The sequence below is a fragment of the Phoca vitulina genome, unplaced genomic scaffold (assembly GCF_004348235.1).
Source record: "Phoca vitulina isolate PV1807 unplaced genomic scaffold, GSC_HSeal_1.0 scaffold3, whole genome shotgun sequence".
In the NCBI taxonomy this organism is placed as follows: domain Eukaryota; kingdom Metazoa; phylum Chordata; class Mammalia; order Carnivora; family Phocidae; genus Phoca; species Phoca vitulina.
In genome coordinates, this window is record NW_022589706.1 from 34,408,533 (window position 1) to 34,425,140 (window position 16,608).

The following is a 16,608-nucleotide window of genomic DNA, read 5'->3' on the forward strand; positions in this document are numbered from 1 at the left end:
CTAATTTCAGGTCTGGCGTTGGCCACTTTAGTGCTTTATGCCTTGAACCAAGTTATTTATTCTTTTTGATCTTCAGTTTCCTGATTTTTAAGAGGAGATAATTAGACCTACTTCATAGTGGTGATCTGAAGAGAAAATGGTAGAGAAAATTTCCAACTCCAGAGTTATCCTGATACCAAAGCATACAAAGACATATAAGGAAAGATCAGTATTCTGCATGAACATAGATGTAAAAATTCTACACAAAATTATAGCAAGTCAAATCCAACAATGTGTAAAAAGGATAATACATCATGACCCAGTGGGACCTATCTCAAAAATTCAGGGTTGGTTTAATATTAGGAAAAAATCACATGATGTAATTCACCATATTAACAAGCCGTAATTAACAAATTGTAAAAGAAAAACCAAGGGACCATCTCATAGATCCAAAGCATTTGACAAAATCTAACTCCTGTTCTTGCAAACTGGAAATAGAAAGGAACTCTCTCAACCTGATAAAGGGCATCTATGAAGAACCTGCATTTAGAATCATTCTTTTTTTTTTTTTTTTTTTTTAAAGATTTTATTTATTTATTTGACAGAGAGAGACACAGCGAGAGAGGGAATACAAGTGAGGGAGAGGGAGAAGCAGGCTTCCCACTGAGCAGGGAGCCCGATGTGGGGCTCGATCCCAGGACCCTGAGATCAGGACCTGAGCTGAAGGCAGACGCTTAACGACTGAGCCACCCAGGCGCCCCTAGAATCATTCTTAATGATGCAAGACTAAATGCTTTTAAATGTTTTTTCCCCTAAGATCAGGAACAAGACATGGTTATTCACTTTTACCACTTTTATTCAAGATTGCGCTGCAGGTTCTAGCTAGTGCAGTCAGGCAAGAAAAGGAAATAAAAGCTATCAAATAAGAAAGAAGTAAAACTGTCTTTTATTTGTAGATGGTTTGATGTTCTTTGTGGAAAATCTGATAAAATTTATAAGGATTTAATAGGTGAGTTTGACAGTGTTGTAGGAAGCGTCAATATACAGAAATCAATTGTATTTCTATATATTAGCAATAAGCAACCAGATACTGAAATTTTTCCAAATACAACTTATAATAGCATCAGAAAAAATTAAATACCTGAGGATAATTCTGACAAAAGATGTGAAACACTTGCACACTCAAAACCATGGAACACTGCTGGGAGAAATTAAAGACCTAAATAGTTGGAGAGATACATGTTGTTCATGGGTTGAAAGACACAATATTCTTAGGATGTCAGTTTGTCTCCAAATTGATCTGTGGATTCAGTGTAATCCCAATCAAAATCCCAGCATGGTTTGGGTTTTTGTTTTTGTTTTTGTTTTTTTTTGGTCTTTTTCTAAAAGAAATTGACAAGTTTATCCTAAAAATTTATATGGGGTTGCAAAGGACCCATATTAACTTAAAACAACTTTGAAAAAGAACAGAGTGGGAGGGCTAACACCACCTGATTTCAAGACTTCTTGTAAAGGTACAATAATCAAGTTAGTGTCGTTTTGGCATAAAGAGAGACCAGTAGATCAGAAGAGATTGAAAGATTATAGAGTCCAGAAATTGATCCACACATTTACAGTCAACTGGTTTTTGTTATCCATAAATGTGCCTTTGACAAAGGTACACAAGCAATTTAGTAAAGAAAGATTACTGTTTTCAACAAATGATGCTATAACAATTGGATGTCCAAATTCTAAAAAATAAACGTCAAGCCCTACCTCTCACTGTGCAAAAACTTAACCAAAAATGGAGCCTATAGTTAAATGTAAACATAAGATTAGAAACTCCTTACACATAGAGGAAACATAAGGGAAATCTTTGATACCTTAGGTTAGGCAAAGACTTCTTGGATACAACACCCAAAGCACAATCCATAAAAGGCCAAAAATAGAAAAAAGAACTTCATCAAAATTAAAACCATTTTCTCTTCAACAACACAGTTAAGTGAATGAGAAGATAAGTCACAGGCTGGAGGAAAATATTCACAATGCATGTATCGGACATAGGACTTGTGTTCAGAATACATAAAGACATCTCAAAACTGAGCAATAAGAAAACAAACAATATGGTTTTTTAAATGGTAAAAAATTTTGAACAGACACTTCACCAAAAAAAAGACACTTCATATGTAGATGACAAATAGCTATGTGAAAAGATATACATTAAAACACAGAGCTACAACTGTTAAAAAAGACCCATGAACTGAAGTGCTGGTGAGAATGTAGAGGAACCCGAGCACTCAGATACCACCTGTGGGGATATAAAAGTACAGTCGCTTTAAACAATTGGGAAGTTTCTTGTAAAGTTAAACATATGTCCACTGTATGATCTGGCTATCCCACTCCTAGGTAGTTACCTAAGAGAAAATAAAACATTTCTTCATACAAAACCTGCACACAAATATTCATAGCAGCTTTATTTGTGAGAGTCCAGAACTGGAAACAACCCAAATGTCCATCAGCAGGTGAATGGATAACCAAATTGGATATCCATACCATGTAATACTACTCAGCAAAAAGGAATTCAGTGGTGATACATGCAAGAACATGGATGCATCTCAGAATATCACGCTGAGTGAAAGAAGCCAGGTGGAAAAGAATATATACTATATGATTTGATTTATATAATTTCTTGAAAACAAAAGCTAATTTATAGTGATGGAAAGCAGATTAATGAGTGCCTTAACCAAATTTCTGAAACCGGAGTCCTGGTCTACCTTGTCAGCCTCTGTCTTCATCCACACTGGACATGATTTTTTCTTAACGGACACACTGGAGACATCTTTTGCTGCTGTGGGTACTCAGTCTTGCCCTAGAGCCCTTACCTAGCTCTAGGGCCCCACTAACCTCCTGATTCTCCTAATTATCACTTGCCTCCAGATTCCGTGATGCCGTGTTTGCCTGCTCTTTGGTTTTTTCCATTCGAGATGGGCTCCCCTGATGTCTGTCTGCTTCAAGTGTGGTGCCTTACTTTCTGATCAGCCTGGTCTGACCACTGGAATTGCCTTCCTCTTGGAATCCACATCCAAAAGATGCTCTCAGCTTCCTCTCACTCCCTGAGATTCTGTCTTCCTCAGTGATTGGACTTCTCTGGGTCTGCTCTGTTAATGCCTCTGTTGAGAACTGGCTTCAGCAACTTGCAGGGAAGCATTGAATGAGTCAGCTCAGGTAGATACAGTGATTTTATGTGGAGTTATTTTTATCCATGAAACTAGCTCCTTATCCCTTTCCTGCTTTGTGGTCTGTTTTCTAAAATCAACAAAAATTGAGGGACGCCTGGGTGGCTCAGTCAGTTAAGCGTCTGCCTTCAGCTCAGGTCATCATCCCAGGGTCCTGGGATTGAGTCCCGCATCGGGCTCCTTGCTCAGCAGGGAGCCTGCTTCTCCCTCTGCCTGCCACTCCCACTGCTTGTGCTCTCTCTCTCTCTCTCTTACAAATAAAATCTTAAAAAAAAAATCAAAAATTGAGATGCTCAAGCTCACTTTCTACATGGTGATTTCTCTAGTCTTACTCTCAGGTAGAACTGACGTTCTCCCTATTTGTGCCCACAGTGCATGCTGAATATCAGATTTCTATCATAATATCTATAATAATTTTATTACACTTACATATTTCTCTATCAATTACCTCCCCTTAGACCACAGGAGCCACGACTGTGTGTGTTTTTCCATTCCCAGCATCTGAGCAGGACTGCTGGGCATGTGGCAGATGTTACCTAGCTTCTTCAATGGATAAGAGCTCTATGTGGACAGTCAGTGCTTCATATAGAGTCCAGAGGTTCCATGTCATAAGTGCCAAATATATACCTGTCAAGTGCAGGACCTGTTTAATGTTTGGGCAGACGCAGTAAGGATAGGAGTTAGGCTTTGATCTAATGATAGTAACCTAGAGTGATGTAATCGTGAAAAATAAGGATCCCAGGGGGGAAAAAAATCTAAAATCTTGCTGAGGAACTTTGGAAATGCTTGTGTATATTAAATCTGTTCCTATAAAGGTTCTAGGGATAATGAATGCTATACTGATGAATATTGTGTGGTGTTTGCCTGGGAATACTACATGGAAATGTGAATGTTGGGACTTAAATTCTTCATCTATAAAACCAGGAAGTAGAATTAAATTAAACCCAAGGACACTGCTGACCCTGACTATGACTCCATGGTTGTCTCTTTGTACATAAAACCACATATATGAAGGAATGTAAACATACATCTCTTAGTATAAGGTGTTTACAAATATAGGAGTGAAGGAACAATTCGATTTTTTTTGTCCTTTATGGTATGAAACCTTCTTTGAAGAGTTATTTTTCCAGATAGCAAGGATGCCAGATGCAGGAACAATTTTCCTATATGTAAGAAAAAAGAAGCAACTTACTGACCGAAGTATATTGCTTAGAAAACAGTCTAATTTTAATGCTGAAATGAAGTGGGCATTTTCAAAATAGGTGAAATACATTACTTTTTGCTTATTTAAAAAAAATTTCCAGTTACTTTTCTCTGTATTTTTGCCACTATCATAACTTAAGTAATTACTTTGATAATTTTTAAATTGTTTATTGCAGAACATTTCAAGTATGCAAAAGCAGAAAGAAAAATATAATGAGCACTCACGGGCTAATTTTGCCAACTTTGTTTTAATTATCTTCCTGTTTCTTCCCCATTAGCATTTCAGTGGAACTACTTCACTATGAATACATAGCAGTAAAGGACCAGAGCCGTAACATCATTATCACACCTAACTAAATTAAGAACAATTTCTTGATATCATTTAATACCTAGTTTTTGTTCAGATTTGTCCAGTTATCTCAAAAAATTTTTTGTAGTCAGTACAGCCTAGCCAGGATCAGAATAAGGTCTGCCCATTTCATTTGGTTGACATGTCTCTAAATTTTCCCTCCCAAGAAATCAGGTCATTTAGCTGGTAGAATTTACCCCTTTCTAGACTGAGCTGATTGCCTTCTTCCTGAGTTGAGACCTCCCTGCTTCTCCCTGTGCCCCCCTGCCATCCGTTTGTTGAATAAGCCAGGTCATTTTGGCTGCGGTTTATACTGCACTTAGCTTTGGCCCACTGCATCCTTGGGGTGGTGGTGAACACTGTTGTTTTTTTTTTTCTGGCCCTCTGACTTCCTGTAAACTGTCCAGGGGCACCTTCGAATCTGATGAAAGAAATAGTTTCTCTTTCTACCAAGATAGACGTAGATATCCACACATACGTACACGCAGGAAATATTGCATACAGTTTCAGAGGCTTCACAGATCTCTTGATGCCGCAGACCCCAGGTGGATTTGCGGTTACAGAGGCTTGATTAGGATCCTGTGGAGACATGTGCTTCTATTCCATACCATCTGGAGGCCCATGATGTCCCTTGTCCCATCGGTAGTTCTGTTAAGATTGGTGTTCTCAGCCTTATCCTTTCATTATAAAATTCCTCATCAGTGTGTCACCTAATGATTTTAGCAGCCACAGGTTACCAATCCTTGATTCCATCTGGGTTGGAAGGAGTAACTTCCTAATTCTATCAAGAACTTTTCCTTTGTCTGTTACTAAGTTACCCTGAAATACAGTTTGTACTAGAGTAACATTTCCTTATTTGGAATATTTTTGAGTTTTTGTGGTGCTAGAAGTTGACAAACAGTGAATAGTAGAAAACAATGGTAGTTGAAACTTGTTGCATCTTTCTCTGCGCCAAAGCAAAATAACAAAAGCAAATGGCCCAGAGATTTGAAACCTTTCTTCTGAACCACTCAAATTAATACTCCCAGTCAAGAAAACTCAAAATCCATGATTTTTATTTTTACATCTTCATTTTTGCTTTTTCCCCCCACTTTTGCTAAGTAAAAATGAATCTCTGTGCTGTCTTTCTTATAGAGAACATCCCAACAAAGAACATGTGGGTCTCAGTAAAGAAAATTTATTACTTAGAGGATGCACCATTAGAAACACAGAGGCTGTTGTGGGCATTGTGGTTTACGCAGGTCAGTGACACTTCTCATTTTCACTGTTGTCTCCTCTGTGTTTTTCTTCAAGTTAACATTTTCCATTTATTCAAAATGCAGTTTACAAAAGCAGAAAGGAAATTTTGTCTTGATAAACTTAATCCTTGGTCTCTGTTTTTCTAAATGGATCACAAAAGCAAACTAAATTAGCAAAATATATTATGCAACTTCTCTTTGTATCTGTCACAGAGATTTAAAAATTTGATATTTGCTCTCTGGCTTTAATTTGCACATTTTCTGACATGTTACCTGTGTAGGCCATGAAACCAAAGCAATGCTGAACAACAGTGGTCCAAGGTATAAGCGCAGCAAATTAGAAAGAAGAGCAAATACAGATGTCCTCTGGTGTGTCCTACTTTTGGTTGTGATGTGTTTAACTGGTGCATTGGGTAGGTAAAATATGATTTTTTTATACTGACATCTTTTCAGCAAGATCTCTATTTAAAAGTATTTAATTTTTGAAATATTTATGAATATTTGACTTCTGCAAAGGAGATTATTTGCCAATAATTTTTTCCATCAGATCTTTATCTTTCTCATTCTGTGATCTGAAAGGCATTAATGTTGATTATATCCAGCTACATGTGGCCACAGTAGGAAAGGGACCTGGGAAGAGATTTAAAGAGAGACCGAGACAGGAGAATGTGGAGCCTTTTGCATTTCAATTTGTTTTCAAAAATAAACAATTGGTGTTCAACCAAAATAAATACTTTTATTCCTCTTTAGGAATGAAGTTCTATATTTACATAATACATATGTAGCATCCTTTTCATGTCTGTGTGTTTTTTGAAAGGTCATGGAATCTGGTTGAGTAGATATGAAAACATAATGTTTTTTAACATCCCTGAGCCTGATGGACATGTCATATCACCAGTGTTGGCAGGATTCTATATGTTTTGGACCATGATCATTTTGTTACAGGTAATTTCTGTTGAGCTCATCATAGAATTTTAAGATCTTTGTTACTTACCCAACTATATTTGGTTTCTCAAACTTACTTTCCTCTCTCTAACATTTTTTAAATTACTGGGTTCCTCTTAGGTCTTGATTCCCATTTCTCTCTACGTTTCCATTGAAATTGTGAAGCTTGGACAGATATATTTTATACAAAGTGATGTGGATTTCTACAATGAGAAGATGGATTCCACTGTTCAGTGCCGAGCCCTGAACATCACTGAGGATCTTGGACAGATTCAGTACCTCTTTTCTGATAAGACAGGAACTCTCACTGAGAATAAGATGGTTTTCCGAAGATGTAGTGTGGCAGGGTTTGATTACTGCCATGAAGAAAATGGTGAGTGTTGGGTTTCTATGAAAACCAACCCTAAGATTGGTCTTTTTTTGGCACCCAGTTAAAGGTCTGATAATTCTAGCATACAGGTGCTATATTTAAGCATTAGGTACTTAACTCATCAAAAGAGGCATTAAGCGTCATTGTTGTTATTCCAAAAGTTAGTAGGTCAAGGTCAAGGAGTCTACTGCCATAGTTTCTTTAAAAGGAAAGTAAATTACTACTAGTAGTAGAAGGTTGGAGATGAGGTACAGTGAGAATACAGTATCATAGATAGTTGTGAGAATCTAATGAAACTATGACCATCTCCCTAAGAAATATTTTGAATCTAATGAATCTAATGAAACTATGGACCATCTCCCTAAGAAATATTTTGAAAATAATTCCAAAGGGAGGGGCTACAGCCCCCCCCTTTAACCCATCACATCATCGTTTAGCCCATAGATATCCATCAATTCTTGGTTAAGAACACCTAGAAATATGATGAGCTAAACATCTGAGGCTAAGGAAGTAAATATACAAATTGCAAGTTTTCTTTAAAGAATTGAACTACATTAATTTTGTTATTTACAAAAGTAATGTACACTCCTATGAAAATGTTTCTGAGAAGTATCCATAACTAATTAAAAACCTTACTCTCTAGAGGTTAACCACCATTAACAATTTGATGAATATATAACTCTCCATATTCTTTTATATGTGAACATATATATTTGCACATTTTCCCTTTTATAAGTTAGAACATGTTATAATTTTTTTTTTTTTTTTGCAGTTTTCTTCTTTTATTCAACAATATCTCATGGACTTTTTTTCTGAGTCAGCTCATAACATTAAGTGCATAGTATTGCATTGTATGTGGTCAAGCTTACTTTGCTATTGTAACGATACTTGCAATGAACTTACTCAGTTATCACTTACTCATTCAACATAAATTTTGTGAGCCCCTAATATGTGGCAAAAGTCCCTTGATCTCATGTAGCTTTTAGAGTCTGAGGCAAGGAGATAGTATTAAAGATTATGATATGTAAAAGAAAATTCATCATGTAATATGCATTTTTGTACATACATGTTTGTACATATTTTTATAAGATACATTTCTAGAAGTGGTATTATTGGCTCCAGAGGTATGCACATATAAAATTTTTATAGATCCTACAAAATTTATATCTAAAATATTGTGCTAATTTACATTCCCACCACCCAGAAAAACAATACCCATTTTTCACACCCGCCATAATGGGATGAAGTTATTCTTTTTAATCTCTGTGATATTTGTAGACTCAGCACTTCATTGTCTTAATTTGTCTCTGATGAGCAGTGAGATGCTTAACTTTTTATATGTTTATTGGCTTTTTGAATTTCCTTGGTAAAGTGATCATTTCCTTTTCCTATTTTACAAATGAGCTTTTCTTCGTCATCTGTAGGAAGATTTTATCTATTAAGGCAGGGCTGGCGTTCAGCTCGTTGTTCAGTCTAGGTTGTCTGTGGCCACTGTCCATTTTCATTTGTGCACTTGTATTGAACTAAATGTTAAATAATTTGACGCTGTGATACATCTTTCTGTATGTGACGAGTATTTTCCTGGTTCATCATTTATCACTGTATTAGTTTTCTATTGTCACATAACAAATTACGACAGATTTAGTGGCTTTAAACAACACAGATATACCGTATCATAGCTTTTGTGGGGCTAGAGCCTGGGTGTGGGATGGCGACATCCTCCCTTAGGGTCTGTCACCAAGCTGAAATGTAGGTGTCAGATGGGACTGTGGTCTTCTCCGAGGCTCAGAGTCCTCTTCATAGTTCCCTTGTCTTTGGCAGAATTCAGAGGCTTAAGGTTGTAGGACTGAAGTCCCTGCTGTCTTGCTAGCTGTCAGTCTGGGACCGTTCTGAGCTTCTCGAGGTGGCCTACCATTTCTTACCACATGGCCTCTCCATAGCCTCACAGTTTGCTTCTTCAAGGCCAGCAGCAGAATCTCTAGCTTTGAATTTCTCTGACCTCAAGGAAAGTACTGTGACCCTTCTTTTTACCTGATGAGGTCAGATCTACCTAGGGTAGTCTTCTTTTAGATTAATTCAGATTGAGCTGGTTAGCTGCTTGCAAAATCCTTCCACATTTCCATATAACATAATTTAATCACAGAAGTGAAACCCCATTGTACCCAGAAGGTGTATACATCAGGGGGACCGGAAATTTGGGGGCCATCTTAGAATTCTGTCTAGCATGGTCTCTTAGGGTGTTTCTACTTGTCAGAATTTTTATATGTTTATTAAATCTTGTCAGTTGTTATGAATATTAATAAGATTATGAATATTATAATTTCTGTCAGTAGTGTTAAACTTAAACCCAGGCCAAAATTTTAAAAAATATAACTGTATTTTCTCCTAGGCACACATACATACATACATACATACATACATATGTATATTTTTCATTGGGGGGGAGCACTTGCGCATGAGTGGGGGGGAGGGGCAGAGGGAGAGGAAGAATTTTTTTTTTAAGATTTTATTTATTTATTTGTCAGAGAGAGAGCACAAACGGGGAGCGGCAGGCAGAGCAGGCAGAGGGAGAAGCAGGCTCCCTGCTGAGCAAGGAGCCCACTGTGGGACTCGATCCCAGGACCCTGGGATCATGACCTGAGCCGAAGGCAGATGTTTAAGCGACTGAGCCACCCAGGTGCCCCTCCTAGGCACATATATTTTTTAAGCCAGGTTTTGTTGTTACCTGTGAACGTTAGGGATAAAATGTTGAATATTTATCACATAATCACTATATAAATATAAAAAATAGCTAGTCATATTGGATATGATACTCTGCATTATTTTGTCTTCTTTTTTTTTTTTAAAGGTTTTATTTATTTATTTGACAGAGAGAGACACAGTGAGAGCAGGAACACAAGCAGTGGGAGTGGGAGAGGGAGAAGCAGGCTTCCCGCTGAGCAGGGAGCCGGATGTGGGACTCGATCCCAGGACCCTGGGATCATGACCTGAGCGTAAGGCAGACACTTAACGACTGAGCCACCCAGGCGCCCCTATTTTGTCTTCTTTATTGTATTTTTGTTACAAAAGCAATATTCTAGAAAATTTCAGATAAGCTAAAAGAGGAAAATTTAAAAGCCATCAATAACCCCCACCAAACAGAGTGGACCACTGTTAACATTTTTGTACATTTCTTTTGAGCCTTTTTTTTGGACACATTAATATATATATATATTTTATTTATTTATTTATTTATTTTTAAAGATTTTATTTATTTGAGAGAATGAGAGGGAGAGAGAGAGAGAGCATGAGAGGTGGGAGGGTGAGAGGGCTGAGCAGGGAGCCCAATGCGGGCCTCGATCCTGGGACTCTGGGATCATGACCTGAGCTGAAGGCAGTCGCTTAACCAACTGAGCCACCCAGGCGCCCTGTTTTGTTTTGTTTTTTTAAATGGCATTATGGTGTGCTTTTGTTTTTACAACCATTTTTCTTAAGATTTCATCATGATCACCTTTCTAGTCTCTCCTTATTCTTCTAGAGGCTAGGCTAGATTGCACTATAATAATTGCCAAAATTTATGTAAATAATCCACCTCACTGTAGCTGAACTTTCACACCCATTTGTGAGATTAGCGTCTTCCAAAATATTTGACTATAGATCCCTATTTTCAAGAAGTATCTTATAGTAGTAATGTTTCACAAAATGTACGATGGAAAGCACTACATTGTTTTTTGTATTTGTAGCATTTAAGAAGGCTAGTACCAGCCCTTTCCCACCCCAGTCCCTGAACCTGCACACTGGGTTCAGCAAGTGCTTCTGTGCTGTAGCCCCTTAGGCAGAAAAGGTACCAAGTGACTGAAAATCTTGTGCTAACCTGACTGAGCTGCTTGTGGACCGTGAGTGTTGCACTACTTCTAGAAGGTGCCAACTTTGCCTTTGAGCAGATCTCTGCCATAGATACATCCGGAGCTCCTGGTCTCTTTTCTGTTACGGTTTAAAAACAAGGACATGTACATACACACTCTGATCGATGAAGGAGGGAATAGTAGGGGCTTCTTCTCTCCAGAATTTAACCCTGAGACATATTACGTTCACTGAAATGAAAACTAGTTAACCCTTCAGGATTTGGGGGCAAAAGCTTTGCCTAGGAGGTCTTTCCATAAAGAACGTTGCTGCTAGGAAATAGCCCCGTGCACGAGTGCATTTGAATTAAACACATTTGACAACACCATTTGATGTTTTTAAAACCTTGCAACATAGGGGCATTTGGCTGGCTCAGCTGTAAGAGTGTGTGGCTCTTGATCTCAAGGTCGTGAATTTGAGCCCCACGTTTGGTGTAGAGATTATTTAAATAAATAAACTTAAAAAAAAATAAAACCTTGCAACTTAGAAATTTGGTCCATGGACTCAGCAGCATCAGCAACACCCGGGTGTGTATTAAAAATGCAGAATCTCCAGCCCCTCTTTAAAGCTTCAATTAAAATCTTCATTTAACAATATTCCCAGGTGATGTGTGCATATTAAAATTTTAGAAGACATTTCTTTAAAAGATTACTGAAAGAGGATGTCTTTTTTAATAATATTAGTGTAGAATATTATTAGATTTACAGAAAAGTTAGAGTGATGCTCTTGAGGGTTCCATTTTGCCCCTCTCTCCAGTTTCCTTTGTCGTTAACATCTTACACTAGTCGTATAATACATTTGTCATAAGTAATGAACTAATATTGATATGTCATTATTAACTGAAATCCATACTTTATTCAGATTTCTTCAGTTTTTACCTTTTTCTATCTGAGGATCCCATCCAGGAGACCATGTGACAGTCATCGTTTAGACTCCTTTAGATCTGACAGCTTCTCAGGCTTTCTGTTTTTTGGTTGACCCTAGTTCTGAAGGGCACTATTTAGGGATTTGTAGAATGTTTCTCCATTTGAGTTTGTCTAGAGAGTGCCTTTATGATGCACAGTTTGTGAATGTGATATATCCAGTGGTAGCGTGTCGTAGTTTCCAAGAACAAGGATTTTGGAATCAGTCCTCCTGAGTCTGATTCCCATCTTTACTGCTTACAAGCTATGTGACTCTGGGCTAGTTATCTAATTTCTCTGGGCCTCAATAAAAGGGATCAGTAATAGTATCTACTATTATTCGTGAAAATTCATGAAGAGCCACTTGGAGCATGGCACAGAATAAGTTCTTTATAAGTAAGAGCTGCTATTGTTGTTGTAATTATAGTTCTCAAAATAAGAAATAGATTTATCTTTTGGGGAGCTCATGGTCCAGTGTGGAAGACAGACATGGAAACGTAAAAATATCTTAGTGCCGTAAGATTAAAGTCTGGCGTTCTTGTTGCATATTGTTTTGATTTTCAGGCAGTCAGTTTGGGAGGTGAATTTAGCATTGATCAAGGTTTGGGGCCTAGAAGGATATTGGGCAAGAAATTTTTGGAATGCTGGAAATGCACAGGGAATTAGTTTAGAAGAAAAGATTTGTGTATCAAGGATATGTGGATGATACAGTTGGACGAAGCTTAGCTGGGCATGCTGTTTATAAGCAGGTGAAAGTTGGGATGCTGGAAATGTGTGGGGGATTAGTTCATAGCAAAATGTTTGGCGGATATGGGGATGATACAGTTGGGAGAAATCCATGAGTATGCTGTGCTGTCCATCTTTGGTTTTGGCCCTTTGGGGAGCACATTGAAAAGTATGATAAACTTTTTGTTCCATAGACTCTTGCTCACTTCTTCCAGATATCAAATAAATATAAGTAATGGGCCATGAACAGGTTATTAGATATTCGAAGGGGGAGTTGGAAGAGAAGATTAGGAATTATCTAAGAGGGAGAAATAGAGTAGTTGACCTAGTATCTAACCCAATACCTACCTTGAGACAAAGGAAAGACTACATACTTTGTATTTTCTCCTTTGAGTTGGAAGGCAAGAATTCCTGCCCCACTCTGAGGCATTCATGGAACTATAATTAGTTCCAGCTTTAAGAGACATATGAAAAGTCTTCACGAGCATTTGGGTAGATTTTGTTTATCAGTATGGTAATATGCTTTTCCTTCCATACCCAGTTTTTGACAAATTTTCAGAGTCTACAAGTATACTCCAGTAGCTTTGTTTTTGGAATCAAATTGTAACTTTACTGGTCTATTTCCTTCTCATAGTTTTTTACAAAATGATTAAAGATTACCCCATGTGTTCTTGATTCCACTCCTCCAGTGCTATTTATTGAACAAGTTTGTCCTGTCCTAAGGGCTGAGCTGTCTGGCATTATAGTAATTACACAGTTGCCTAATGACTGATTTCCCTAATGATGGCTAGGAGAAATTCCTGAACTATAGCCTTTATGTTTCTGTAGGTTTTGTAATACTGTAATTGTTTATTTTAAAAATGGTATCACATCACCAGTAAATTTCTTTAGCTGTTCAAGGACTTACCAACCTCAGCACTATTGACATTTTAGGGTGGATTATTCTTTGTCGTGGGGGCTGTCGTGTGCATTCTAAGATGTTTAGACGCCTCCTTGGACTGTGCCCCCTGAATGCCAGTAGCGCTCCTCCCCCAGTTGTGACAACTAAAGTGTGTACAGGCATTGTCAAATGTTTGCTGGGGGACAAATTCACCCCTTCTTGAGAATCTCTGAACTAACCTATCATATACAGATGACTGCTGAGGAGATAGAAGTAGTGGATACATGTACTGGCTTTGGAGTCAGGAAGACCTAAATTCATTTCCCAGCTCTAACCCCAGCTAGCTATTTAACCATGTCAAAATACCATGTCTATGGTCAAAGATCTGTCTGGATCTTAGCCTCTCTTAGCTACAAAGTGGAGCAGTGATAGTTCCTATCTGGTAGCATTATGTTTAAGATGAAAAGGGGAGATGTAGATGTTTATAAAAGGACCTAGACAGGTGCTTGATGAAAAGGAGGTCCTCAGTAAATGTTAAGTCCCTACCCCACAACTTTCCCTTGATGCTAGTGATATTTCATTCATGTGTCTCTTCATTCATTCATTATTCATTTAATAAATATTTAAACTAAAAGCATGGACTCACTGAAATTGAGCAGGTGATACTGATGTAAACTGATGAGGAATAATACAGATTAATGTATGTGGCTATATTTAGAAACAATGTAGCATGAGGGCTCCGAGCACTGGCTGTAGAGCTTATAGAACTGGATATAAGACTGATGAATACTACTTTTGTGAGATGGGGAAAATTAGCTTGATTTCTTTATTACTAAAATGGAAGTATTAATAGTATCTGCCTCAGAGGGGTTGTTCTGGTTATTAAAAGAGACACATGCCTGGTACATAGTAACACTCAGTACATAGAAGCTTCAAAGGCCCAGCAAGTGGGGGTCAGTATAGTTCCAGAGGTCACCATTGAGGAGCTGGCCTTTAAAGATGTTGAGGATTGGGGCGCCTGGGTGGCTCAGTCGTTAAGCGTCTGCCTTCGGCTCAGGTCATGATCCCAGGGTCCTGGGATCGAGCCCCACATCGGGCTCCCTGCTCGGCGGGAAGCCTGCTTCTCTCTCTCCCACCCCCTCTGCTTGTGTTCCCTCTCTCGCTGTGTCTCCCTCTGTCAAATAAATAAATAAAATCTTTAAAAAAAAAAAAAAAAAAGATGTTGAGGATTTACGTAAGTAGAGAAGAGAATGGATATTCTGAGCAAGAGCACAGGTGAGAATGGAGAACTTGAGTATGTTTGGGACTCCGTAAGCGGATGGGTTTTTGAAGCTGAGAGGCCATACAGGGAAGTGCTCTGTATTATTTAGGCAGAGAATATAAAGAAACTTGCAGAACCGGAAAGAATCTTGAAGTCTTAAATCTAAATTGTTCATTCCACCAATAAGAAAACAGAGGCCCAAGAAAGAGTAAGTGATTTCCTAGAAGGCACTGAGTCTTTGAAAGAGATGGTTCTAGAGCTCAGAATCACCACATTGCCTCTTAGCTCTCCTTGTCCTTAAAAAGTACAGGTAAAGACTATTAAACAGGATATGCAAATATTCTTTATTTTATAAATTAACTTGCCAAAAGCCATACTCTATATTTAGTAGCTGGAGTTGGCCCAAATACTGACAGCTAGCAATTCAACAAGTAAATATTTACTGATTGTCTACTCTGTATTCCAGACACTGGATATCATGATAAACAAGACAGACAAGGACCCTGCTCTCAAAGAGCTTCTATTGGAGAAAATAGTTGCAAATAAATTAATTCTTAAATCAAGAAAAAAAATAATGAAAAGTGCTTTTCAGAGAATTAAAATGGGTTGATATGATATAGAATGATTGGAAGGCACTTCGGATTGGGTAGGGGGGCAAGGCCTCTCTAACGTTTAGAGCTTAGATCTGAATAACATAATCTTGAAGTTCAGGTGCAAAAACCTACCAGTTAGAGGCAGCAGCCAGTAGAGAGGCCCTCAGAGTGAAATGAGCTTGGCAATTTTTAAAGTAAGGAAAGAAGGCCAGTGAGGCTGGACTTTGGAGCAAGTGTGGAAGAAGAAGGGGCAAGAATGTTAGAGAAGTCAGCAGAGGTCAGATCATTTTGAGTTATGTAAGCCAACATAAAGAAAGTTTTGTGCAGGAGTAATCTGCTCTGCTTTATGTTTTAGGAAGATCCCTCTAGCTACTGGTTGAGGAATGGAGTGCAGAGGGGCAAGGAGACCAGTTAAGAGGCTATTTGCACTGGTCCAGTTGAGAGATGAGGGTGGCTTGGACTAAGGTAATGAAGATGGAGAGAGTTTGAGATATTTGAGATATATTTTGGATAAATAATAGATAGCTATTGGTGATGCTTTGAATACGGGGGCTGGGGAAGACCAGAATAATCAAGGAGACTCCTAGAGTTTTGGCATAAGTAGCTAGATAAATAGTTAGGTACCATCTACAAAGATGGGGAAGGCCAGAGGAAGAGTAAGTTTGAGGGAGAAGTGAGGAAGAGTTCTATTTTGGCCATATCAAATTTAAGGTATCTATTATCTATTTAGTCAACAAATATTTATTATTAGCCACTGCTTTGGCCTCTGGGAATATCATATTAACAAAATAGACAGAACTCTGCCTTTTTGGAGTTTATATTCCACTGGATGTTTCAAAAACTAAATACAAGATCTATAGTGTGTAGATGGTGGTAAATGCTGAAGTAGGATTTATAATAGTGTGGTTAAATCTGGCAAGTTTTTGCTGTCAAGGGATGTGATAAGAGACTTGAGAAAGGTAAGGGAGTGAGCTCTGCAGATACCTGCTTGAAGAGCCCACTAGACATCCAACTGGAAGTATCAAGCGGAGAGTTAGATGTATATAGGAGTCTGGATTCCAATTA

At 38.1% G+C, this 16,608-nt stretch overlaps 1 protein-coding gene across 1 annotated transcript in view; it reads left to right on the top strand.

Annotated features, from left to right (window-relative positions):
- Positions 1–16,608, top strand: part of ATP10D (ATPase phospholipid transporting 10D (putative)) — a 98,955-nt gene that overhangs the window by 40,529 nt on the left and 41,818 nt on the right. The window contains exons 6-9 of the mRNA XM_032400307.1: positions 5,881–5,987; positions 6,266–6,397; positions 6,802–6,929; positions 7,050–7,302. Of these exons, the coding sequence (XP_032256198.1) occupies positions 5,881–5,987; positions 6,266–6,397; positions 6,802–6,929; positions 7,050–7,302 (620 nt within the window). The remainder of the gene's footprint in view (positions 1–5,880; positions 5,988–6,265; positions 6,398–6,801; positions 6,930–7,049; positions 7,303–16,608) is intronic.